Source organism: Bos taurus, chromosome 14 (genome assembly GCF_002263795.3).
Source record: "Bos taurus isolate L1 Dominette 01449 registration number 42190680 breed Hereford chromosome 14, ARS-UCD2.0, whole genome shotgun sequence".
Classification (NCBI taxonomy): domain Eukaryota; kingdom Metazoa; phylum Chordata; class Mammalia; order Artiodactyla; family Bovidae; genus Bos; species Bos taurus.
In genome coordinates this window covers 37,580,503-37,608,270 of record NC_037341.1, presented here as the reverse complement: position 1 = coordinate 37,608,270, position 27,768 = coordinate 37,580,503, and the positions used below count along the sequence as shown (strand labels likewise).

The 27,768-nt window shown below is 43.4% G+C and overlaps 2 protein-coding genes across 10 annotated transcripts in view; one reads left to right on the top strand and one right to left on the bottom strand.

Annotated features, from left to right (window-relative positions):
* The window catches only part of GDAP1 (ganglioside induced differentiation associated protein 1), a 50,003-nt gene extending 37,359 nt beyond the window's left edge, over positions 1 to 12,644 (bottom strand). For all 3 annotated transcript variants that reach the window (XM_059893340.1, XM_025001727.2, XM_059893343.1), the window contains exons 1-2: positions 12,475 to 12,644; positions 11,827 to 12,044 (exon numbers count right to left, since the gene is read on the bottom strand). The gene's annotated coding sequence lies outside the window, so the exon portion shown is untranslated. The remainder of the gene's footprint in view (positions 1 to 11,826; positions 12,045 to 12,474) is intronic.
* Positions 12,645 to 12,805: 161 nt separating this feature from the next.
* Positions 12,806 to 27,768, top strand: part of JPH1 (junctophilin 1) — a 92,585-nt gene continuing 77,622 nt past the window's right edge. For 6 of the 7 annotated variants that reach the window (XR_009497079.1, XR_811164.3, XM_005215520.3 and 3 more), the window contains exons 1-2: positions 12,806 to 13,451; positions 19,048 to 19,807. Coding sequence is in view for 5 of the 7 variants with exons in the window: in XM_005215520.3 (XP_005215577.1) it covers positions 13,073 to 13,451; positions 19,048 to 19,807 (1,139 nt within the window). In the remaining 2 variants the exon portion in view is untranslated. The remainder of the gene's footprint in view (positions 13,452 to 19,047; positions 19,808 to 27,768) is intronic. The other variant, NM_001192887.3, reaches the window with a different exon arrangement.

The window sequence follows — 27,768 nt, the reverse complement described above, 5'->3', positions numbered from 1 at the left end:
ATACAGTTGGAAGTCTCTAAATGTCCACTCTGTCACACTCACACAGAGAAGCTATGAATCATTCCATCAGTTGGTGAGTCAGAAATTGCTCCAGCCATCTGGATCACGCAGTCTTTTACCATCTGGGAGACTAAGTTTTAGAGTCCGTAAGTTTATCAGGTCCCCATGTAACTCAGCTGGTAAAGAATCCGCCTGCAATGTGGGAGACCTGAGTTCAATTCCTGGGTCAGGAAGTTCCCCTGGAGAAGGAAATGGCAACCCACTCCAGTATTCTTGCCTGGAGAATCCCATGGGTAGAGGAGCCTGGCAGGCTTCAGCTCATGGGATCCCAAGAGTCAGACACAACTTAGCACTATCTTTCTTTCTTCTTTCTAGGTTTATCAGGTCCACTCACTGCTGTATATAGGTTACTATTTCATATGCCAATGGGAAGTTATGTTCAATAACATATAAAGGATTGATTTTTTAAAATAGTAACATGCAAAAATGTTGAAGACTGACATTTCAGTGTAGTTATTAACAGGTAGCACAATTTCAAGGTGCAAGAAAAAAAACAAATGAAAATATTCTTTAATGAGCATGGCCATTCCCATCCCCTTTAGTTTGATTTGTATCTTTAGAGGGTTCTCCCCCTGCCCATCCTCCCCTACAGCTTTTTACACAGATACACGTGCAGAAAAATTCAACAGGTTACATACATTATTCTGTATATTGCTTTTACCCACTTAATAGATCTTGGGGATTTTTCCATATAAATACACAGAGAGCTTCTTCATTCTTTTTTAGGAACCCATAAAAATCTGATTTTCAATTCAATTTTGTTAAGTTCCAAAGCAGACTTTTTTATTTTTATTTTTATTGAAGTATAGTTGATTTACAGTGTTGTGCCAATCTCTTCTAAACTACAAAATGAGTCAGTTATACAAACCTATACATTATTTTTTCATATTCTTTTCCATTATGGTTTATCTCAGGATATTGAATATATTTCCCTGTGCTATACATTAGGACCTTGTTGTTGAGTTTGCTCCTACCAATCCCAAATTCCCAACCCATCCTCTCCCCTACATCATCTTTCCCTTGACAGCCATAAGTCTATTCTCTATGAGTCTGTTTCTGTTTGGTAGACATATTTTAGATTCCACATATACATGATATCATATGGTATCTGGCTTTCTCTGACTTAGTACGATAATCTCTAGTTGTATCTATGTTGGTGCAAATGGCATTATTTCATTCTTTTTATGACTAAGTAGTATTCCATTGTGTATATGTACCACATCTTCTTTATGAATGCATCTGTTGACGGACATTTAGGTTGTTTAATATTTTGGCTCTTGTGAATAGCACTAAAGGTACATAGGGGTGCATGTACCTTTTCAAATAATACAGCAGACTTTCATCTCTCTTTGACCATGGCGCCCACCTGTAAACATAAACATGTTTATGTATGTGCTTATTTTTGAAAGATCACTGGGTGTATCAGTTTAGATCCTTCAACAAGCAGATGTCAGGATGGAATTAGACACACAAGAGATATACTGAAGTGAACACATGTGAGGGATAAGACCAAAGGAATCAGGAGTAGGTGGGCAGAGTCTTTGGGTCACAACACAGGTCTGAAACCTATGAAAGGAAAGAGGGAAGAAAGCAGGATTTAGTAGGGAGAATTCAGACTGCTGTGTAGCTTGGCCAGGTCAATGTCAGTGGGGAACATTTCAGCCAGGTCAGTGGGGAGCACAGAAAATATAAGCCTGGCAGAGGCGGCCTGTGTTGAGAAGGAATGGTCCAGCTCAAGCAGTCCCACTGTGCTCAGCTATCGGCTGGAGAGTCCTGGGTTCTCAGTGTCCCTTTCATGAAGGCCATTGACATGTAGCGCAAAATTCTTCACACTCAGGGCCCATTCCCACATGTTCATCCACATGTCTGCTCTACCACCTTCCAGTCCTTTCCCTCACAGACCTCTGACCAGATGGCCAGGTTGTTGGCCATTGCTTAAAATCTATATATGTTCCCCACCTCAGGCCACTTTTCCTTTCCCATAAAATAGATGACCAGGTTCAGCACTCACGGCTCTGTCCCTTGCAAAGATTTTCCCTCTCTGAATACTCTCAAGACCCCTCCTGAGTGGAGCTATAATGCAGCCTTCATTCATTTTCAGCTTTATCCACATAATAGCCTGTCCATTGATAAACCAAGTGTGGCTTCTCTTCCTCCTTCAACTGGTCAAATGGAACCCTAGTTTTCCCATAGGTGATGGTGGGTAAGGAATGTTAGTGCAATCCTAGGGCCACATGGGGCTCTGGGCAACCTGTTCTTGCAGCTTTCTTGTGTCCTTTGGTTCTGCTCATCTTGATCTTGGATATACCACGTTCATCTTACAACAGATGGCAACTGGATTTGTCCATCATTATATTGTTCGGGTATTTTTGTGTAGGTCACCATTACCCTTTATGTGTGCTATGGTTTCATCCAACTTTGTCTTAGCAGGACCCAGCTCACAGTGGGAAATTCTAAAGTAATAGTCACTTGGTATCCCACGGTCAAGCATTCCTTTTTTTTTTTTTTTTTTGCTAAAGTCAAGTAACTGTTTCTCAAAAATTCTATAATTCTCTTCTGCAGATTCTATGGCCTTGTGTCAGCACTCCAGAGCCCTGCATTGTGATCCCTCCACTGGGCCTCACCACAGTCTTCACATTGCATCTTTTCTCACCACCTACACCAAACACTAACACCAAAGGATCTGCCTGATGATATGGCCCAAGAGGAAGGGCTGCTAGTACCAGAGCCCCGGCCTCCTGCAAAACGCTTTCCTGCTCTGAGCCCTCTCAAAGCTGGCAGCCTTCATTCCATGTCATTCAGCATGTAGACTGGAGCTGTTTCTACGTGTGGTATTGCTCCCAGAATCCAAGAGGCCTACCAGGTGCTCTGCTTTATTTTTTTCCTGTCTTTTTTGGGGGGTGGGCCAGGGTCAGGGGGGAGTTATAGATCAGAGTTTATGAGATCCAGCCATTTGCCTTTTACTTTTTATATATTTATTTATTTTTGGCTGTGCTGGGTCATTGTTGTCGTGCACGCTTTCCTCTAGTTGCAGAGAATGGGGACTACTCCCCAGCTGCAGTAGACAGCTTTTCATTGTGGTGGCTTCCCTTGTTGCAGAGCTCAGGTTCTACGTGCACCAGCTCAGTAGGCAGCACATGGACTCAGTAGTTGCAGTTCCCAGGCTCTAGAGCACAGGCTCAGTAGGTGTGGCACACCGGCTTAATTGCTCTGCAGCACGTGGGATCTTCCCAGATCAGGGATGGAACTGGTGTCTCTCACCCTGGCAAGTGGATTCTTCACCACTGAACCACCAGGGAAGCCCTGCCTTTACATTGAAGGGGATGTCCCAGGCAGAGCATGGACTTGGTGTGAACACCACAGCAGATCTGAACTCACAGCAGCTGAAGGCTGTCTGCCATGTTCCCTCTGAGCTGCAGGTTCTCTGGGAGGGAGATCTGAGCTGTGCGCCCCCAAGGCCACCCCCTGGAGTGTTCCTCCTTCTGAGTAAGCTTTAAAAAGTGTTTGCCATATGAAAGTAATAAGTGAGATGTAAGCGATGACAAACATTCTAGAATGTGTTTAAGGCAAGGAAGAGGAATTGAAGCTTTATCTGGAATGCAGTCAGTATCTGAAGAATCCACCAGGTCTCTGAGGTGTACGTGCCAAGGTGGTATGTGGGCTTGGACTGCAGCACTTGGCAAGGATGTGGCATTCCCCAGTGGCACTCAGTCAGAGGGCTGCCTCTTCTATTATGGGCCATTGTTTCAAATCCCATCTCAGATCTCTTGGAACCATTCATTCCCCAATTATATTATACACCTCTTTCCTGTCTAATAATGGATTTTGTGTTTTTCTCTCCTTCAACGAGCAGTCACTTGGCAACTACTTACTCCTTAGTTGTGCTTTCAGCAACACTGTTCACCTCCCTTGTTAATAATTTTTTAAATTGCAGCGTAGTTGATGTATAATGCTGTGTTAGATTCTGGCGTACAGCAGAGTTATTCAGTTATACGTATATACATTCTTTCTCATATTCTTCTTCATTATAGGTTATTTTCAGATATTGAACATAGTTCCCTGTGCTTTATGGTAGGACCCTGTTGTTTATCTATTTTATGTATAGCAGTTTGTACCTGCCAATGCCAGACTCCTAATTTACCCCTCCCCCTTTGGGAGGTTTGTTTTCTATGTCTGTAAGCCTGGTTTCTGTTTTGTAAATAAGTTCATTAGTATCATATTTTGCCTGGAAAATCCTATGGACAGAGGAGCCTGGTGGGCTGCAGTCCATGGGGTCACGAAGAGTCAGACACAACTGAGCGACTTCACTTTCACTTTACACTTTCATGCATTGGAGAAGGAAATGGCAACCCACTCCAGTGTTCTTGCCTGGAGAATCCCAGGGATGGGGGAGCCTGGGGGCTGCCGTCTGTGGGGTCACACAGAGTCGGACACGACTGAAGTGACTTAGCAGCAGGAGCAGCAAGCCGGGTTTCTGTTTTGTAAATAAGTTCATTAGTATCATATTTTAGATGCCACATACAAATGATATATTTGCCTTTTTATGTCTGATTTACTTCATTTAGTATGATAATCCCTAGGTCCATCCATGCTGCTGCAAACGGCATTATTTCATTCTCTTTTATGGCTGAGTATTAGTCCATTGTATATACATAATGCATCTTTACCCATTCATCTGTTGATGGACATTTAGGTTGCTTCCATGTCTTGACTATTGTAAAAAGTGCTGCTATGAACATTGAGGTACATGTATCTTTTCAAATTAGGGTTTTGTTCAGATATATACCTAGGAGTGGGACTGGTGGATCATATAGTAACTCTATTTTTAGTTTTCTAAAGAAACTCCATTCCTTTCTCCATAGTGACTGCACCAATTTACATTCCCACCAACAGTGTATGAGGGCTTTTCTCCACACCCTCTCCAGCATTTTTATTGTTTGCGGACTTTTTAATGATGGCCATTCTGACCACTGTAAGGTGATACCTCATTGTGGTTTTGATTGCATTTCTCTAATAATTAGTGATGTGGGCATCTTTTCATGTGCCTAATAGTCATCTGTACGTCTTCCTTGAATAAATGTCTATTTAGATCTTCTGACCATTTTGATTGGGCTGTTCGGGTTTCTGTTATTGAGTTGTATGAACTATTTGTATATTTTGGAAAGTAAGCCCTTGTCGATTGCATTATTTGCAAATATTTTCTCCTCATCCATAGGTTGTCTTTTCATTTTGTTTATGGTTTCCTTTGTGTGAAAATGCTTTTAAGTTTGATTCAGTTCCATCTGTTTGTTTTTGCCTTTATTTCTATTGCTATGGAAGACTGACCTAAGAAAACATTGCTACAACTTAACGTCAGAGAATGTTTTGCCTATGTTCTAAGAGTTTTAGGGTGTCCTTCTTTTATATTTAAGTCTTTAAGCCATTTTGAGTTTATTTTTGTATACTGTGTAAGGAAGTGTTTCAACTTCACTGATTTACATGTGACTATCTAGCTTTTCCAACACCACTTGCTAAAGAGACTGTCTTTTCTCCACTATATACTCTTGCCTCCTTTGTCAAAGATTGACCTAGGTGTCTGGGTTTATTTCTGGGCTCTCTATTCTGTTCCACTGACCCAGATGTCTGTTTCTGTGCCAATTCCATGCCGCTTTGATTACTGTAGCTTTAAGGTATTGTCTGAAATCTGGGAGGGTTATGCCTCCAGCTTCCCTCCCCACCAAGGATTGCTTTTGGTCTTTTGTGATTTCATATAAAATTTATGACTATTTGTTCTGGTTCTGTGAAAAATACCATGGGTAATTTAATAGGGATCACATTAAATCTGTAGACTGCTTTGGGTAGTGTGGCCATTTTAACAATATTAATTCTTCAATCCAAAAGTATGGGAAAACTTTCCATTGCTTTAAATCACCTTCAGTTTCCTTCTCCAGGGGATCTTTCAGATCCAGGGATCAAACCCAGGTCTCCTGCATTGCAGGTAGATTCTTTACCATCTAAGCCACCAGGGAAGCCTGCTATCCATTTTAAGTCTCTCTTTAATTTGTCATTACCTTTTTCATTGTTAGACCTTTCTTGAACCGTCTGTGAGCCTTGTCATTGGACACATATGCTGTCTAAGTCCAGTGGACCTCTGCCCACTAGGAAAAACAGGCAGAGACCACAAGGGACAAATCATAGGAAAAACTGAAGAACTGCCCTTGAGACTTAAATAAGGCTCAGCTGATGTTTTTATATCAGAATAAGACTACTTCTAAATTAGACTCTTAGCCCCTAGGGCAGGATTGCCTAGTTGTATAAAATAAGCCAACAAGTATCCAGTAATTACACAAAATTTGGACACCATGAAGCTAATGTTTTGGACACAAAAGATAGCCTAAGGAGACTAGAAAGGAATCAGAAGCAAAACACACAGGGAATGAGACAGCTGAAGTGGGAGGACAGGGGGTGGGAGAACAGAGATAAGCTAAGAGATGTGGGTTGTACAGAATCCGAGGGAGGTAAGTGTTCACCAGTATCAAATTCGCAGCTGCCACTCCTAGCAGAAGAATTGAAGAGGTGCCATCATAGCTGTCAACTGGGAGGTCCCTAAATGGCTCAGACAGAAAAGAATTCACCTGCAATGAGTTCAATCCCTGGGTTGGGAAGATCCCCTGTATAAAATAATGGCAACCTACTCCAGGATTCTTGCCTGGAGAATTCTATAGACAGAGGAGCCTGGTGGGTTATGGTCCATGGGGTCACAGAGTCAGACATGATTGAGTGACTCACTAATGGCTGAACAAGCTGCCCTAGACTGGTGGGCATAAAACCCACATCAACTGGTGTGAGGAGAGGTGGGGAGGAAAGACTTGAATGTAACCTACTCATTCAAGGAGGTGTGCAGTTTTGAGGACAGGAGTCGAGGTGAAAGCAGAACCGGGAAATAAGGGCTGTCTTAACATGGTAGACATACGAGTACCTCTGTTGGGTGGAAGGAAAGAAATTAAAGTATATTCAAAAGAGAAGGAATTGACCCAAAACTTGGAGAGGAAAAAGGACATCTTCACCTCTGGGATGAGGTGGTGGTGAAAGGAAGAAAATGAGAACCAGTGGAAGGTTTAAGAGAGAAAGGTGTTCCCATGGGTTACCACTTTTTCTCTAGGAGGAAGAAGACAAATAGGAAAGAACTGGGGCTGAGAAGGGCTTGAAGACAGTAATGAGCTTCTAGAAGTTTCCTGGGAAGTGATCTGCCATGCAGTGTGGAGGGGTTGGTCTGAGGTTTACCACCCATGATTTGCAATGGCAACTGGTAAATGTTGTGATTATTCCCAGAAGGGGCTTCCTATCAGCAAGGGAGGAGAAACTGATTTAGGCTTGAGGACTGGGCAGGCGGATGAACCAGAAGGTCACTATGGAAAGGAAAATGCAGTGGAAAAGATGCAGTAGGGTTCTTCAGGCAGGACAGGGAAGGGCCAGGAAGGCATGAGGGGCATCAAAGGAGTGAAGACTTTACTAAGAGTCCATGCTTGTTCAGTGAATGGAAAAGACCAGCGAGCGTTTTCAACGAGTCACATTGTCAAGTTCTAGTCTTCAGCACTGACCTATGTCTGAATCAGAGGACAACCCAGGCTGTGTGCAAGGGCTTTAAGATAAAGGCCATGATGCTGAAAAAGGCGATGGGTGGTGAGGCCAGGCTGAGGTAGCCTGGGACAATGGAAGTGACAGGAGGTGGGGGAATAGCAGATAAGCCACTGGTCCTGGATGAACAAGGAGACTGATCTAGAGAAGATGGATTTTCTGAAATATACAGCACAGAGCAAATTTCTGGCTTCGTAAAGAGTGGGCTAACATGAACAGTACAAGTCTCAAAAGGAGGGGCTACTGAAAAACAGCTTTCAGAAAAAGAGCTCACAGATTATAGTTGGCCCTCCTTATGCTGTATGAAACTCAACATCCATAGATTCCACCAATCACAGATCAAAAATATTTGGGAAAATAAAAATTCCAGAAAGTTTCATGAAGTAAAGTTTCAATCTGCTACATGCTGGCCGCTATTTATATAGCATTTGAATTATATTGGTGATTATAAATAAATCTAGATAGGATTTAAAGAATATGGGAGGAGAGGCATAGGTTATATACAAATACGGTGCCATTTTATATATGGGACTTGAACACTGTGGATTTTGTTATTGAGAGGGGTGGTTCTGGAACCAATATTCCACAGATACTGAGGACAACTATATTTACTTATTGACTAATTTACTTTTAGTTCTTGACCTGTATTAACAACTGCCTACTGAACATCTCTAAGATATATTTCTGGATCATCTGTTCCGATATGAACCTATCTTCCCAACCTCTATAATTTACTCTTCTTCCACCATTTGTTTAATTCTAGATAGCAACATCACTATTATCCACGTAGCTGTTCTATAAAATAAAAAGGTCATCTTTACCACCCCTTACAGTCTCCACCTACCTGCCTCCTCCCCCATTTGGAAGCTCTCACCCACATGCCATTAAAGACTGGTAATAGAGTCAGACAGATTTAAATTCCAGCTCAACCATTTCTACCTCGAACGATCCTGGACACAAAATTGTCCTTAAACTTTATTTTCTTCTGTCGTCATGTTAGTTGCTCGGTCGTGTCCAGCTCTTTTCGATCCCATGGATCGTAGCCTGCCAGGCTCCTCTCTTCATGGGACTCTGCAGGCAAGAATACTGGAGTGGGAAGCCATTCACTTCTCCAGATTTTCTTCTGTAAAATGGTAATAATACTAGTACTAACCAATGGGTTATTATGAGATTTAAATTAATTAATGCATGTAAAGAATTTAGTACCTAATGTAGCATAATATAATTTCCTTCAAAGTTTTAAAAATCATTAATTTTGTAATTTGCTTCCTCTTCTGACTTCATGTTGTCTACAAAGTTTCTGGCTAAATTTCTTAACTTTTGCATTTACTGTGGGAAAATTTCTTAAATTTTCACAAATGCTTTATTATAAATATGCTAGTAATCCTCTATTTTGAGAAGGGCATGGCAACCCACTCCACTATTCTTGCATGGAGAATCCCATGGGCAGAGGAGTCTGGTGGGCTACAGTCCATTACGTCTCGAGTCAAGAGACGACTTCCAGCAACTGAGCATGCATGCAGTCCTCTATTTTATTGAAGTATAGTTGATTTACAAATAACAATGTTGTGTTAATTTCTGCTGTACAGCAAAGAGATTCCATTATACATATATATATATATATATATATATTCTTTTTCATATTCTTTTCCATTATGGTTTATCACAGGATCTTGAGTATAGGTCCCTGTGCTATACAGTAGGAACTTGTTTATCCATCCTATATATTACAGTAGTAATACTAGCTTTGACTTATAAATCAAGTAATTTTAATTCTATTTGCTCTCTTACATTTTGAATCAATAAACACACCTTAGACAACATACACCTTCAGGTTAGCTTTCTGTCATTTGTAGTTTTATTAAAAATTCTCAATAATTCTAATGTGTAAATAAAGGGAAATCACCGATGAAATTTTAAACACAGCCTCAGCTTGAAAAAAAAGATAAAATTCTAATCCAAATATCCTCACCACCACGTTGTTAGTAACATTCACACTCAAATGGCTTAGTTTTTGTTATGTTTTTTTAGAATGGAAACCTACTAGTGCTGGGTTTTGAACATGGAGGAAAAGCAAGTGCTAGCATGGCTGTTGGCCCCTGGGCTTTAGTGGCCTCCCCCACCCCACCTGTCAAACCAACATTCACATTCTCTTCTTACTAATCCCTTCTTAAAGCTAAATTCAACTCCCCCTTATCCAGGGCAAAGATTCAGAGTGAGAGGGAAAATGAGGACATTACTAACCCCAGCTAGTAAACTGCAGCATTATTCTACTGCTCCTATGAGCGGGGCCATCACTGTCAGCGCCTCTTCTTCTTCCTGGTTCTTGTTCCCTGTCTTCGCCAATCACCACCATTGAACGTGAACACTGACATTAATGAACACATCAGTGAGACTGGAGAAACATCCCACCAGGACAATAGCAGACAAATGGAAGCATGGCTTGAATGGTTACTTTGCCAAAAACTGCTCAGTGAGCTACCAAAAATTAGATACTAATTTTCACCCATGAAGAGAGTCAGTGGCAGAGTCGAGTTAGGACTGATTAGTTGAAATTAAATAGCAGACATCTGGTGCTGGAGTCTTTCTTTTAATGAAGGGTCTTTCCAAGGAAGACATCTATTAGGGATAGCAAGAGGAAGAGATTAAGGGCTAAATGGTCATATCTTTTGTCATCCTCAAATCTCCATATTCTCCCAGGATGTGTCCATACCACCACCCTTTGTCCATCTACCATAGATGGACTTCACTCACGTCTATTAGCCAGAAACTCACTCTGTGCTGTATATTTCAGAAAGTCCATCATCTGCCTGAGAGCTAATTAGGAAGAGTAGGTGGCACAGTGGTAAAGAATCTGCCTGCCAATGCCAGACACGCAAGAGGTGCAGGTTCAATCCCTGGGTCAGGAAGATCCCCTGGAGAAGGAAATGGCAACCCACTCCAGTATTCTTGCTGGGAAATCCCATGGACAGAGGAGCCTGATGGGCTATAGTCCATGGGGTCGCAAAAAGTCGGACACAACTGAGTGCACACATGCAAACACACACACAGCATTAAATGATTCTACCCTGCTTGCAAACAAAAGTGTAAACCTCAAATATTCATGTATGTAGACCCTAACACACGAGTGGGTAAAAAATCAAAAAAGGAAAGAAACAAAGGTTGCTCTACAAAGAGAGCCAGTTCAAAAATGAGGGGGAAAAAAAAAGTATATTGACCTGAGCAATAACAGTTTCTCATATCAAACAGAACCCCAAAATAGACGGAAATGTCTACAGTAGCTCCTGATCCTGGTGTGCCCTGTAACAGAAAAATGGAATTATGGTTCAGCTGCGAAATCCTGGGCCCTCATTTTCCCAGTGGCCTAAATCAATCCCCAGTCTGGGGACAAGATGCTGAGCAAGGTGCGTAATTATTTCAGGCCACTAGGGTAAGCACTATTCCTGGCAACTCTGTAGGCAGCGCCATGGATGAGGGTTTCTAATCCTCTTTGGTGATTTGGTTCTGTGTAAACTGAGATTTTTCTTTCACTATTTCAGCCAGATAAGCAGGAAAGGCCAGCTCCAGTCCTGAGCTAGAGCCAATCAAGGTCAGTTTCAGTTCCTTTTCTGTGCGGTTTAGATTCCTTTTTTCCTTGCTGCCTTCTCTGACACCTGTCCTTATATTTTTATCTGATTATCAGAACCTAGTGAGAGAACCCTTGGCAGCTTCTGGTGCTTACTCTGTCATGCAAAAGCCTCTAAGTCTAAGGGAGACCATAAATACTGTCCTTGAAAGGCCAACCTAAGACCCTGGCTACACTGAACTGAACTGATGCACCACAGAGAGACATCTCCCATGGGGATTTTAAGGGTGAGGTTGAAACCAGTGCCTGCTTTTACCCAGAGGCAATACAGACGTTTCAACTCGCCTATTAACAAATCTCTCGTTTGGCTTGACACTGCCCTCACAATAAATTCAGTTATTACTTAGAAAGTGAAAGGTAAATCTTGACATTCCCATTTGGATGATGATGAAATAGAGGTTTAAAAGAGTTGTGTACAGTGAATTCAACCAAGCAGTGTTGTAGCTGGAAAGTAGACCAGCTGACACCTGTCCCCGGTTTTGTAGGTCACAGACTTCGTAAGTTTAGAGCAGTGTTTTACTTACCATGTTCCTCCTTGAAAGCGTCTATTTACTTTCTTAAATTGTGGGTGCCAGTGGAGAGGAACCAGGTGTACATTCCAGACACTTAGACAACATACACAGGCTGAGCCGTCTGCCTGTTGAGTACACAGCTCCGGGTTGAAGAATTTCTAGGGTTGTTAGAAGAATACAGAAGACTTCAGAGGGAGCAGGCTCTGATGTGGACGCGAATACCTAAATCCCTACAAAGACAGATTAAAGACATCCTCTTTATTATTAGAAACCAAAAAACCGAGCCCATGTATTTTGTGCTTTTTCAAACTGCACTGCCCTCCCCCCGATCTTCATTAAAGAAATGCAAACACATGTGTTTCAAGACGGGTAGGTGTAAAAGAACATTCTGCACAATTATATCTAGGCTGTCGCAGACTTCTTTCACATGCAACCATCTATCCGGGGGATGTTAATTCACGGTGACAGCTGAGCATGACAAACGCCACGATACACAAGTTGGAATGCCGGAAAACAGGCAACTACGAAAAGCCCTTGCAGACAAACGCGCCTCGGAGTTTTCTCCCTCCACTCACACGTGGCCGCACTTCTAGGCGCTCCAGCACGGTGATAAACCCCAAACGCACGCACACACACACACACACACACACACACACACACCGGAGCCTCCGCCGCCCTCCACGCCCGCGCCTCGGTCTCCAGGCAGGCGGGCACTCGCGCGCCCCTGGGCACACTCGCCGCCCACCCGCATCCCGCTACGCCGCACGGCCGCGCCGGGCGGTCCCCACGTCCCCCTGCCCGCCCGCCGGGGAAGCGGTGGCTCCCGGGCTGGGGGCAGGGCCGGGGGCGGGGGGGAGCTGGCAAGGGAGGGGAGCGCCGCGGGGCCGGGCCTCGGCGCCTGGGGAGGGGAAGAGGGGCGGGCACGGGGCGGCGCCCGGCTCACGTGGGCGGGCAGGAGCAGCTGAAGGTCCGCTCCGGAGCCCGGGCTGTCCTCTCGCGCGCGGCGCTGGCCCCGGGCGGCGGCGGCGGCGGCGAAGGAGGAGGAGGAGGAGTTGGAGGAGGAAGGCGGCGGTGGCGGCGACGAAAGAAGAGGGGAGGACGGGGGCGGCGTCGGACTGGAGCCGAGCGGCGGCACGAGCTGCCCGGGGCGCTGTCGTGAGCTCGCCCGCCGGGCCCCCACCCCCGAGCTACACCCTGCCGTGCCCAGCTCTGCCCGCGTCCGTGCCCCCGCGGGGAGCGCGCCGGGGCTGCCCCCCGAATGACGGGCGGAAGGTTCGACTTCGACGATGGCGGCACTTACTGCGGCGGCTGGGAGGAGGGCAAGGCGCACGGGCATGGCATCTGCACGGGGCCCAAGGGCCAGGGCGAGTACTCGGGCTCCTGGTCTCATGGCTTCGAGGTGGTCGGAGGCTACACCTGGCCCAGCGGAAACACCTACCAGGGCTACTGGGCGCAGGGCAAGCGGCACGGGCTGGGGGTGGAGACGAAGGGCAAGTGGATGTACCGGGGGGAGTGGTCACATGGCTTCAAGGGGCGCTACGGGGTCCGGCAGAGCCTGTGCACCCCCGCCCGCTACGAGGGGACCTGGAGTAACGGGCTGCAGGACGGGTACGGCGTGGAGACCTACGGGGACGGAGGTGAGCTGCGTCGCTGGCGGCTCTGCTGCCCCGCGAGCTGGGCGCTGGGGGAGGGCTTTGCCCCTGACTGCGGGGCCGCGGGGAGGACGCGAGGCGCACGTGTCCGGAAACCCGCCAAAACACCTGGGGGAGCCTCCTACCCTCCTCCCGCGGCCACTCTCCCTGGGAGGGGGCGTTAGGACGCGGCGGGTGCGCTGGGGGTTGGATCTGACCGGGTTCTGGGGGCGGGCGGTGTGTCCACACCCGGGGGAACAAGGCGTGAAGACACCTGGCCGGCGCCAGCGCCGCGCTGCCACCGGGAGGGAGCGCGCCCGGGAGGGCTGGACTGGGAAGAGGACGCTGTCACTTGAGCCCGTCACATTACGTTCCTGATCCCTCCCTCTCCCGGCCGGGTTTGAAATCGCCACTCCCGTGGAGTGAGAGCGAGCGCGCTGGGCTTGGAGGCTGGCGGTCGCGGCGCACAGCTCCCGGGATTGGTTTCACGTGGAGTCGTATTTCGCCTCTGGTCCTCTAGTGGCCTAAAGATAGAAGCCAGAACCCCAGAACTGGGATGTTGGGGAATTGTTCCTTATCGGAGCTGCATTTGGAAAGTAATCGTAGTTATGGGAGTGGAGAGGCCACCTGATGCAGGTGGGGTTCAAAGAATGCGGGGTTTTCTTTCTGGTATTCCTTCGCTTTCTTAAAGTATCGGTTTTCTATCAAAAGAAGGTAATCATTGTTGATCTGGAGATATCTGTTAAAATTACTAGGAAAACATTTTAGAAACGAACAGTGAAGTCTATGTTTTAAAAAATACAATTGAAAGGTGTATTCCTATAATAGCTAAATTAACAGCTACTTCACTCCTGAGAATAGCAGTAGGGAATCGCCGGTTTGCCCTAAGGTATGTGATGGAAAACCGTATGCTGGCTGTGAGCAAAATTCATCTAATTTTAATATTTACTAATATTTGCAAAAGAAATTTTGTATACAATAGGGGAGAGCCCCCCCCTACACTTTTTTCCCCAACCAGGAAAAGTATATATTATTGATACAGGTGTCAAAACCTGATGAATTTGCTTGTGTAATAAACTGAGAAGGGCAAATGGCGTATGCTTTGGCAAAACACATTTTCTGATAATAATCATAATTGAAAAGGGTTGTCACATTTCGGAATTCTGCAGCTCAGAGTTGGAGGATATTAAAGGGGTCCAATTAAAAGTTTGTCCAGCCCAGTGCAACCCCAGTCAGGCAACTGCTTATATAAAAGCTTAAACAATTTGTACACTTCACTTACTCAGAACACTTGGGCCATGTTTCAAATACAAACCGGCAGCATGGTAGGATTGGCTAAAAAGGACATCTTTTCATCCTACAGTATAAATAAAGGATATAGTTCTCATGGATTAAAAGTGGAGGCGGGGGGGGGGGGGGGGGGCGGACTGTCTCTAATAATTGTGTATGGGCTGTATGAGTTTCAAGTTCCACAGTAGTTAAATTAGGGCCCTTAAATGTTCTCAATGGGCACAGAGCACCTTAGTTGACACCCGTATAAATGTGTTAGCTTGTGACTGGATTTTATCAGAGGCCCTGGTCTACAATATAACTAAATTCCATGCTCAAAAGTGGAATGCAAATCTTATCTTTCAAACGTGTGCATTAGTTTACAACCTTTCAAGAAGGTGGTGGATAGTTCTTTTACTTCAGTATGTGGAAGGCTAAAAATAAATGAGTCTTCTTTTAAAGTTACTACTCATTAAACAAAATCTCTTGATTTAGGGTATTCATTATACCTAGCAATAAATATATATATAGCACAGTAGAGGTCTTCTGTTTATGTGTTGCAGAAGCTCGAATAAGTGTCTAGGGTGACTATGGATAATTGGCCTCCTGTTTTAAAACTAACTTTTAAAAGAATTTTTTAAAAACCTCAAAATTTGGCATTACCACAGGACTGCGGTTTTCTTTTTCTACCAAAACAAACAAATATGCGACCAATTAGGAAAGGGGGGAACTCCTAAAAATCATTATTGAATTCTTACTGTTACTTTCTTTCATATGTCAATCAGTTAATTAGAAAGTCCTGAATCATAAAATGGGATTCTAAGTGGAAGTGTATTGCTATAACTTATTTCCTGCAAAGATTTTGGCCACAATAAGACAGATCACTTCCACAAGCTTTACTTCTTGCCTCTGCACCACCACAAGTCCATCCCTAGCCTCTGTCAGACTTAAGAAAATCTGATTGCATGTATTTTGTGGTGACGTTTAACTCAGGAGGAAGGAAGTTGTAATTCCATTGACAACTATCACTTGGTTTATTTTACTAGTGATCTGAGTATGAAGTGTTGCTGAAATAGAACCCCCTGAACATTAAGGAAGAATAGTTAGTACAGTGTTCCCAAAATCCAAGTCGAGGTGCCCAGAATATTCGCTAAAAATTCAGATCCTGCTGTGGTTCGTTTTTTCACCTGTCATGAACTATTAGAATATATCTAGAAAGACACATTGTTGTGTTAATTATATGCATTCCTGTCCATGCACATTTTCATTCATAGCATGTAGATTTAAATTTGGCACATTAAATCTAAATTTGACTGGAATTCTCTCTGAATTGGAAGTCTTCCACTACAAACTTATTTAGTGAAAATGGCTGTATCTAGAAAATCAGCTCCCAGATGAAAAGTCATAGACCATCCGTAAAAATATTTTTTAAACTTATGAACTATGCATCCATGTGTAAGAAAGTGAGAGGAACTAATTAGAACTTTGAGCAGCAGGGAGCAGGTGGAACCCACCTGCTTCGTAAGGAAAAAGAGGCCCTTTTCCCCCACTTAAGTTCACTGACTAAACTAAACCTACTTTAAATTTCAGATGAATCACTAACACTTTGACTGTAAATTAGTTTCTAGCAATTCTATGGAGGAATTCTTCCATGTACTGTTTCTCAACAGGGTAAGATGGGAATATAGGCAATCCCATTGTTCTGCCTTCTCTGCTACTACAGTCAAGCAACAACCTAAACTTTCTAGTTATCGCTGTTGCCTTAAACCACTTAGATTTTCAAGCAATGTGTCTTTGGAAATTCTAAATACTAGTCTTATTTTGGAGACAGCAGATTAAGGAAACTAGTAGTTCATTTCCGCTTAGTGTTAAACATTTCCTAAGATAGTGTGGTTGTGTTTTAAAAGTGTAAGTACTTCTTGATATCAAACAGTATGTTTGGAAGTTGTTCTAGCAAAATTAACTTGTAGAAAAGTTAGAGGAGAATGATTATAGTGTCCCTTGTTTATTTAAACAAAAAATTTTAAAATAAGGTGGCTTGTGTTAGTGCATGTAAGTCAGGTTGTATAACTTTTAGAACTTGAATTTTTATCTAGGCAAAGGGAAAATCAGTTGCAATTTTCTAATAATTTCAGTTTCCTTCTGGGTTACAGTGGTGGTGTTTGGAGATGGCTAATACTGAGTAGAAAGCTTCTTCATCTGAAATGTTGTATTTGAGTGTCTTATCCTCTGGGGTTTATCCTTTTGGGAAAGTCATGGCCCACCCACCTCCTCAAAAGTTCTAAGATGTCAGGTTAAGATGTTAAGACCTACCCAGAGTAGGACATTCACAGTACCAGACCCCCTTTGTATTGGATTAGCCAAAAAGTTCGTTTGGGCTTTTTGTCAGATATATAGGGGAAGAACCCGAATGAACTGTTTGACCAACCCAATATGTCATTGTCACCCTGCTACTGTCTATTTATATACCAAAAATATGTCAGAACGAACAGAGGGAGATGGTAGTCTTGCAATTAGTCAAAACTTTTGACTTGGGAGCCACTATGGCTTTAACTTTTAAGTGCATGAAATAATCAGTAAGCAGCACTTCTAAGTATTTTAAAAGTAAATGTATGCCATGCAATGGAACTTTTTTCATGGCAATCTGAAATGAAAAGTATACTGCAAAGTAACTCTATATAACCAAAAACTGAAAGAAGTCAAGACAGTTATGATTTACTTTCTATAATATTTGTGAGTTAGAAAGAATACAGTAGTAATTATGTCTTAAAATTTCCATGTAACTTCTTTGAGGGCTAGTTTAATATAAAATTTGCCTTTAATTAAAAGGAAATGGACTCAATTTAGAAAATTCTAAGCTCCTAATCTTAACATCCAGTTCCTCCTAAAATGATTTAGGAAGTTGCTCCAGGTTAATTTTTAAATGTCTTTGCTAATTTACTTAATAGAAAAACTTCTGAAAACAAATGCTTTAAATTAGAGATTATCCTATTCCTGAGAAGGCATAATATTCATTGAAAAAATGATCTGGTGATGACAAAGTTTTAATGTACACTGTCAAACACACCTTTCTTCTGAGATGAATTCCATAATGTTAAGAATGGAAGTTTCCCTCTGACCTTATCTTAGTTTTCCCAAAGGTAAATAAATAGTGCATGCTTTTTAGCCACCACAGCTGTTTGTTATAAAGTCATCAAACATCTACATACCACAGGACACACAGCTAGGAGTGTGGACATTTTGTGTTCTCCTATGAAGTAATGCCTGGCCTCAGAATGTTTCTGGTTTATGATGTGGTTCATAGAACAGTGGCAGAAGCTAGGGAAACCATGAGGAGAATGGCCAGAAGAAAGCAGAAATTTAGCAAATATGGGACAGATCTTGACCTTTTCACTTGGAAGTACAAAATGTTAAAACAAATTGCCCGTTTTTTCATAATGGTTCACTCTATTCAGAATATATATTCTATTTGTCAAATCCGTCTCAGCTTAAAAAGGTTCACCCAAAACTAAATAATAATCCTGAATATTAAATAGTTTTCCCTGCCCTAAAAGAACATGATGAATGTGGTAGAAAGAAAATGTAAGAAAACTTGTTTGACAACTCATGTTCCAATCATTCAGATCACTAATAATTTTAGGTCTTTGAGCTTGTTGGAATGTCAAACTGCCAGACCTGAAGTCTTTCATTTTTCAGTTAGATTAGTAAAAATACAGCTCACAAATAGAGCTCATTTCTTCGTCTGCTATTGCACTGCCTTCCTCAGAGGGGGTTTTGATGTGTTAATTTAAGGGGAGAAAAGTTTTCTAATGATCACTCTCTTGTATTAGAAGTCAGTGCTTTGTAAAATGTTTTCAGTGAAAAGCAAAACAAACAAACAACAAACAAACACCTATCGGAAAAACCTATGTAGATTTAGATTAGAGATTATCCTATTCGTGAGAAGGCATAATATTCATTGAAAAAATGGTGTCAACAAAGTTTTAATGGGCACTGTCAGGCACACCTTTGCTCTGAGATGAATTTCATAGGGTTAAGAGTGGAAATTTTCCTCTGGCTTCCTCTCAATTTTACCAAAGGTAAGCAGCACACTCGTTTGGGGGATACATCCCCAAAGCTGATATACAATTACAGAAACGGCCTAGACACAACACTTCAGGGTGGGGATTCACAAAGGGAATTTCCGAAGCATGGCTTAGAGTTGACTAGGCAGTGTGGGGGGTTGGGCCTTGAGTCCCCGGCCCGCGCAGGGCTCTCCATGTGCGCACCCACGCCCCCATCGGCCTATCTGCGGCCCCGGACTCATGCTGTGCTCTCTTGCGCTCTCTCGAAGGTACCTACCAGGGCCAGTGGGCCGGCGGCATGCGGCACGGCTACGGCGTGCGCCAGAGCGTGCCCTACGGCATGGCCACGGTGATCCGCTCGCCGCTGCGCACGTCGCTGGCCTCGCTGCGCAGCGAGCAGAGCAACGGCAGCGTGCTCCACGACGCCGCGGCCGCCGCCGACAGTCCGGCCGGCACCCGCGGCGGCTTCGTGCTCAACTTTCACGCCGACGCCGAGCTCTCGGGCAAGAAGAAGGGCGGCCTCTTCCGCCGGGGCTCCCTCCTGGGAAGCATGAAACTGCGCAAGTCCGAGTCCAAGTCGTCCATCTCCAGCAAGCGCAGCTCGGTCCGCAGCGACGCAGCCATGAGCCGGATCAGCTCCAGCGACGCCAACTCCACCATCAGCTTTGGCGACGTCGACTGTGACTTCTGCCCCGTGGAAGACCACGTGGACGCCACCACCACGGAGATCTACATGGGTGAGTGGAAGAACGACAAGCGCACCGGCTTCGGCATCAGCGAGCGCTCCAACGGTATGAAGTACGAAGGCGAGTGGGCAAATAACAAGAGGCACGGCTACGGCTGCACTGTCTTTCCCGATGGCTCCAAGGAAGAGGGAAAATACAAAAATAATATCCTGGTCCGTGGAATAAGGAAGCAGCTGATACCAATAAGAAATACAAAAACTAGGGAGAAGGTGGACAGAGCGATCGAAGGCGCACAACGGGCAGCCGCCATGGCAAGAACCAAAGTGGAAATAGCAAACTCCAGGTATGTAAACGCCGGAGGGTGGTACTGCCCGGGTCTTTGGAAACGGTAGAACATCAGATAATCTGTGTGTGTCAGTCCTTTGGCGGCATAGGGTTCCAGAACCAGAAGTGAAAAAGGATTCAGCCGGATAGAATGAGGCAGACATGTACCTGAAACTCTTCTGAAACTCTCCATCCTGAAAAAGTGTTGAAGGCGCATTGCGGTCCCCTTCCTCTTAAAATTACTTCCTTAATACTAAACGTGATGGAGTTCACTCAGTGCCTGTGTACATTTCCCAGAGTCCAGAAAGTTAACCTTTTTTAAAAAAGACAAAACAAAAAAAGTACCACTGAAATACTTCCAGAGAGAACATAGTACATCGTGTACTGGGAAGAAAATATCCATCCACATGGAAACCTAGCCAGTGTAGGTGAACCTTTTTGTTCTAATATTAAAGTTGCAGGTGTGTACAACTCCTCCCTAGAAAATTATCCTCATTTATAACATTCACATTCTGTTTATTGATGCCTTCTAGGTGAAATTGGTTTTGAGCAAATGATCAAGGTCTAAATAAGGCAGAAATGGAGAGTTATATGACAAAATCCGTCAAGCATTCTTTGAACAACAGAACTCACCTGTATGGGAAAGGCAGAGGGATTGGGGCTAAGCAGAATCCCCCCATTCTAGGCAAGAAAGATTAGATCACTGGTGTATTAAAAGAAGGGGGGTGGGGAGAGCCTGACACGGACAGATGGGACTGTCAGTGTGCCAAGTTTGAAAGAAAGAGCAATAGAGAAGGGCTGGAGTGAGTAGGAGAAAGCAGTGAATAATAGATTGAGAAGTGGGGTGTATGTGGGCACAGAAGGTCCATGCACCTAAAGTTTTACCATTAATAGCTGGATTCAAGCATTCCCCCAGGAGAATGGAGAAATTGATTGGGAATAGAAAATGTTATTAGGGATGAATGTCATATGTTAGACAAAAATGAAAAAGGGCTGGTTATACATGGAAAACTTTATTCTTAGGCTTATTTAAGCAAATACTGATAGGCCCCAGTTCTGTGTGATTTGAGATATACGTTTAGCACAGAATATTGAAAATCCTTTTCTTACTTTAGTAATATTCTCCCACTGAAGTAAACCTCCTTATGAAACCAAAGACTTGTAGCAGGTCTTCAAACTTTAATTCTTAACATTAAATTAATAAGCCCTGCCTTTTCTTTGGTGGAATCATGTGTAATTTTTGATGTTCAGACTTTTAATATACAAAAATGGCTGTTTCATATTGTGCAACTTAATATTTCCAGACGTCTGAAATTTCTTTTTAAAAAATGCTCCTGTTTTATGGCTACTGTTTACTTTTATGTGTCTGACACACTGGAAACTGGAAGCCGTCTTGTGTTTTGCAATATTTTTAGATATAAAAGTACTCAAGATTTACATCTCTATCCCAAACTGACCCTGTTTTAAAGTTAATATTGCCTGTTAATAGGCACAGACTTTGAGGAAGGGGTCTTTCCTGTCTTCTCTGCTGAGCATCATTTATTTTAGATGATGGTTTTCTGTGATCACCGAGCATTGCATTGACTTGTTTTTCACTTTGCTTGTAGATAGGGTACTTGGCCCATGTAACCCTGCTAGCCTTCGTGGCCCTCAGCTAACTTTTAGAGCTAGTGAGATACTCTCTGTTAGTTCTTAGCCTCTAATTTGAAATGCACTCTTGGCTTCTTCCCTGTTATTGTCACCTAGTGATATACAAGAGGTAATTCAATCTTGGCAGGTGAAAAATGAACCTATGAGGGACATTCTAGCAAATGACTTTCTTATGCTTACTTTAATTATTGACTTTTATGATTAGTTTAAATTGGAGGAACCTACATAATGAAAGGTTGTGATGCAAAGATCTCTGATTATAACAGTTTCATAAAACTCTTATCCAAGTCCTAGCTAGCCACAATCTCTCTGTCGAAAGTCTTTGGGGGAGGAAGGTGTTAAATAGTCTGCGAGTATTCTGTTGTAATAGTTTATAATCAACAAACATCTTAAGACCTTGTACTAACTAGCTAGTTAACTTAGCTAGTTAACTACTTCTTAAGATTTCACTTGGCTTTTTAAAAAATGCTCAGTTCATTTTGCTAAGTGACATAAGTCCATCACAGAACAAATATATTGCATAATTCCACTTATAGAAAGGATCTGTAATGGTCCAGCACGTAGAAGCAATGAAATGGTGGTTGCCAGGGGCTGAAGGAGCATTTGCAAGGTGCTGTTCCAAGGTATAAAGTTTCATGTTAAACAGAAATAAGTCCTAGAGCTTTATACCGCATTGTGCCTGGAGATAATACTGTAAAAAATAAGTGAAAGTGTTAGTCACTAAGTTGTGCCCAACTCTTTGTGACCCCATGGACTGTAGCCCACCAGGCTCCTCTGTCCATGGAATTCTCCAGGCAAGAATACTGGAGTGGGTAACCATTCCCTTCTCCAGCAGATCTTCCCAACCCAGTGATTGAATCCGGGTCTCCTGCATTGCAGGGAGATTGTTTACAGTCTAAGTATTGGGCGCTTAATGTTTAATAGGGTAGATTTCATGTTAAGTATTCTTACTACAATAAAAAAAATACTATTTCAATGACACAATAGGCCAAAAAAAAAAAAAAGTTTACTACCCTGTTAACCTTTTATATTTTACTTTGACTGTTTTTAGTCTCTTTCCAGATTCTGCTTTAATGACTTCTCCAGATACAGAGACTTGCAACTTGCTCAGTCCTTCCTGGCCCCTCTAGCAGTTGTTATTTACTTAATGTGTTTTTGTCTTTAAAAAATAATCAAAGGTTTAAGAACATAAAGACACACTTCCCCTTTCCCTGCCCCTTTTTCTGCCCCAATGATGGCAGAATAAGAACTAGAAAGTAAGACTCCTGGCAGCGGCCACTGTTGAAAATCACTGGTTCACCATTAGCAGCAAAGGGAGATGATGTATTAATAGTTACTGACCACTTCAGGTTGCCTGACTGGTAGTGTTAATTACTGTTGTATTGCTATTATTTCTTGTGCTATAGAGATTGTTGCTTGTTTCTGAAATCCCAAGGAAATGGGTCCACCTTTGTACATCACCTTATTTTAGCTTGAAGCAAAACCTTTGAGGGAAAACAATTGTACTCCCCAACATGGGTCCACCTTTGTACATCACCTTATTTTAGCTTGAAGCAAAACCTTTGAGGGAAAACAATTGTACTCCCCAACAATGGCAGCTCAGGAAAATCAGGAGACATGGTATCAACCAACTTCAGCACAAAGATTCAGGAAAGCATGGTAAATCTCTGGATCTTTACTTCTTAGAGTAGGCAGTGGTGCATCATCCTAGGAAACACAAGAAGCTTATTTCTGAAGTCTTATTATGGAGCCCTGTTTATTTCTTCTAGATCAGGGAATATGAGGATCACCTAAGAGGTAGTAGGTGATAGAAATGATGCAACAGTCTGTAGATACTGAGTTGCCTTGCAGGTTAGCATTTAGAGTTAGAACTTTAAGGGATGCTAATAATTCGCTGGCTCCTGTAACTTTTCTGTTCTAATTCCATGTTTATAAGATGTAACAGAATGTTTTGCTCCCCTCTTGTCTTGGTCCTGAGGGTAAAAATCATCACATGGAATTAAGATAGTGTCTCAACCTTGATTTTAAAGAAACGTTCAGGAGGAAGGGGAGCAGCCCTGTACATCTCAAGCTCCTCATTTCTGGAGGCAGAGACTGAGGCACTACTTGGGGTCACCTCACTCTCCCTGTCATATCATTTACTTTTCTCATTTGGTCATTTTTTTACTCCACTAACTCTTGACTTCAGTAATTCCTTGAGAGACGTTCAAATGACTGTTACTCAAGAAAAATATTTTAAGGAAGAATTTTAACATGAGGCATTTGGTTGAAAGACAGCAAATAAGTGACCCTTGGAGAGCCACACTTCTGTGGAAACGAACAGATAATTTAGGAAGGGGGAGAATCCCAGGAACGGGGGAGCCTGGTGGGCTGCCGTCTATGGGGTCGAACAGAGTCAGACACGATTGAAGTGACTTAGAAGCAGCAGCAGCAGCATAGACAAAAAAAAAAAAACACCAGCTTTGTAGCATCTGGAACTTAGAGGAAGTTGTTGTTGTCATTTAGTCACTAAGTTTTGTCGACTCTTTTGTGACCCCATGGACTGTAGCCTGTCAGGCTCCTCTGTCCATGGGATTTCCCAGGCAGGAATACTGGAGTGAGTTGCCATTTCATGCTCTGGGGGATTTACCGACCCTGGGATCAAACCCACGTCTCCTGCATTGGCAGGTGGATTCTTTACCACTGAGCCATCAGGGAAGCCCCTTACAGTAGCTATCTGCTATAAGGGTGGAAGAGCCGCGATGAAAAGGCCTAAAGCAATTGAGAACCATAGGTGTTTATGTAATCTGATTGTGGCAGATCAGAAGAAAGAAAACTAAGGGAGGATGGAGCTGAATGGGAGTGTCCCTAACCCACTGACTCTGTGGCCAGTCTCACTGCAGCTAGCTGGGTGGTGGGCTGGGAGGCCCCCAGGACCGCTCTGAAGTGTCACTGACGGGACAATCCAGTTAGTGGGGTGGGACCATCTGCTCTCAACCTCTCCCCAACCATCACTGCCACTTCCGGTGGTAATGGCAGCACCTTGACCATGTCCCCTGCCCAGTCTTTCTGTGCTTGTCACAGGAGTCACTCTGGGGGGGTGTGGAAGCAGCCAGATAGCACACGGACGACCTCAGGATCAAGGGGTCTGTTGAGCCTGCTGTGTCCATTTGCAGAACCAGAGATTAGAGTCCCTACTTGCCAGTTTTGAACTTCCATATTAAAATGACATAGTATTTTTGTTTTAATCCTATAGGAAAAATCTGTTTCCCATACTTCGCTTTTAGAAAAAAGATACCTTACAATTTCATGCCATTCTCTCTTTCCTCATTGCCCAGGATGACTCAGCTACAACAGTTTTCCTTCAGGAAAGTCTTCGCTTATCCCTCCCCATGCCTGGCACCCCTGCCCAGCTCCCCTGGCCAGCCGCTCGGCGTGCTCCCCACTCTGGTTTAGACCTAAAACCTCCTCTTCACAGAGGGTCTCCCTGTTCCCGCCCCCTCCCACCCCACTGCATCCCCCACAGACCAGACTCTATCCCCGCTCCGCACCTGCAATCAGTCTGCATTGTCATTGTGTTTCAGTATATTTGTGTATATTTGTGTTGTATTTTTCTCCCAACTGGACTGGAGAGCCAGGCCCTGAGGGAGGCTGGGCGCAGATCTGTAATTCCCAGCAGCTAGTTTAGATCACTGAAGTGACTTAGCAGCAGCAGTTTAGATCAGGGCACTTTTATAAGAGCTCTAGTAAATATTTGATGAATGAGTGAATTAAATCCTCACTGCTTTGGGTTTGAACGTTGCCAGTGCTTCTAATTCCGTTTTGCCGGACGTTTTGAAACCGCTGTTCTCAGGCAGGAAACCTGCTTCTCACAATTCATCATCGTATAATCTGGCAATAAAGGAAGTGCAAAAAATGCAAAGGTGTGTGTTACAGCTGCCCTTTCCCCTAATTAGGTCAACATCATTAAAGTGTCAAAACTAAAGCATAGCCAGGGAATACGAGCTCCTGGTTAACCTGAACTGTTAACTCCTTTTTTCATTGGTATGAGCTGGTCAGGAATACCTGTGAGCACTTACCTAAACAGATGAGAAATTTCCAGAAAGTTAGCTTTTACTAACTGCAATAATGTTGGCTCATCCTTCATAGTTGACATCGCCAAAACTTGTGATAGGGCAGAACATAAGAGCTTATTATTGTCTTTTAGAAATCTAAGTTTGCTAAATATTCAGCTGTTTCCTTTTGAAAGTTTTTCTTGTCCAGTGATTTTGGAGTCATTTTTCGTATTCATTTGAATAAGTGAATACGAAATCAATGGAACAGTCTCTCACAAGATTACTCGACTGGATTCACACTTCACTTATTAGTAATTAAAACCCAAAGTCAGCCATGAGTCAGTATGTGTTATGGATCCAGATTAAACTTATCTCCACCAATTATAGGGAAAAGCTCAATTTCTGCCAAGTGATTGTGAAGGGCAAGGAATTTGAGATTCTTAAATTCTGTTGGATAAGAGGATTCTCTTTCTCTTTTGCAAATTGATACTATTATAGTTTATCTTCTGTATTTATGTATTTTCAGTAATATTGGTGGCCATATCATATCTTTAAAAACAGTTTTAGGTTACCTTTTCCATGAGTTGTTTTGTTTCTTCTACAGGGGCTCTGGTTAATTTTCCACTATTAGCAAAAAGTGATTTTTTTCATAGGAAGCTGAATTTCTTATAATGCCTCATAAGTCATTTTAATGAAAAGTATGTTAAAAAAGTAATTTGTGGGGAAGTCACCTAAAATATGGGAATTTACAACAGGGGAGAGAATTGGCATTTTCTTTAGTTGTGTCTCTTGTGTTCTTCCATATCTGCTTTTGCTGTCTGTCACGCTTCGTCCACCTGCTCTCACCAGCCCCCTGCAAGCAAATTTCAGAGGCTTGATTAAAACACTCAGGCCCTGAGGTGCAGAAAAATTACCACGAGTGGGGATTGATGCTTGACTTTTTCTGTATGGGAGGGTCATTTTAAGGGTCAAATGAAAGAATGGGTGTCATGGGACTTTAACCTGTACATCACTATATCTAGTTAACATTTTAGAAAGTGTGTTGCCCTTTCGGGTGCCATTCCCAAAAGGGAAGGTTGATAGGAGACTGAGAAGCCAGACTAAGAAGGAGGAAGGGAAGGAAGGCTTGGGAAGCAGAAATAGGGCTAAGCAAAAGGGAAGGAATTAAGTTTACCAAGCTTGACCACCTGTGTGCAGACGTTTGCATGTGTGTGTGTGTCTGTCTGTCTCCACACCCCCACCCCTTTCCCAGAAGCCTCAGTTGATTTGGAGTCAGCATACCGTCAACAGGAGATTAGACTTTTTGAGACCGAAGAGAAGATGAACAGAGAAATGGCACATGTGTTTCTCTGAAGCCAGGCTAGACCGGGGCCCTGTCCGGAAGACAAGAGGGCAAGGACTTCATACTGTTTGGGTATATTCATGTAGATCACCATTACCCTTAATGTGTGTTATGGTTTCATATTGCACAGAAAAGTGTTCATTTTTATTTTAAGTTTTTTTCTTGGCTGTACTAGGACTTAGTTGTGGCATGTGGGAGCAAGTTCCCTGGCCAGGGAGGGAACCCCGGTCCCCTGCCTTGGCAGCTCCAAGTCTTAGCCACGAGGCCACCAGGGAAGTCCCTGGATTGCCCATTTGAAAAGTTTTAAATACTTGTTTCTCCTTTTTACCAAAAATGGCCCATTTCCCGTGGGAGCAAGTGAGGTGCCCGCTCTGATTTCCTCATGCTCGTCTCCAGGCTGTTGAAAGACACACTTCTTCTTCCTATCACAAGGCCCAGGACTTCTTAAGGGGCCCAAGCAGTCACTGAGAATTCTGCAGCGTGCCAAGAGACAGCTGAAACCACGAAGATGACCTCGGCGTCAGCCCTGTTGTGCCCACAGACAGAGGGCTGAGCCTGGCTATAATGCTTATCTAGAGGCCAAACTCAGGGACCCAGAGCAGGCCCACACCCGCTCCTCTCCTTCAGCTCTGACGTTACTTAACTTGGTGGCTTAACAGGTCATTACACGTGACATTGGAACATACTGTTACCCGCACCTTGTAAAGTGTTCTTAGGTCATCTCGTTTCTAAAAATCTTTCTTTAAAAAATTCTTCATCCAGCCCTACCAGTGCCAGGCCCATTCAGAAACCCTGGGGCATTGAGGTGAGCCTGAGTTTTCATGATTAACAGGTATGTCCAAGTAATTCCGATTTAATGAAACTCAGTCTTGGGCTGTCATGCTGGGATGACCGCACAGTTACCCACACTCTAGAGCCATTAAAAACATTCCTTGTGAAACCCTGAATGGTGCA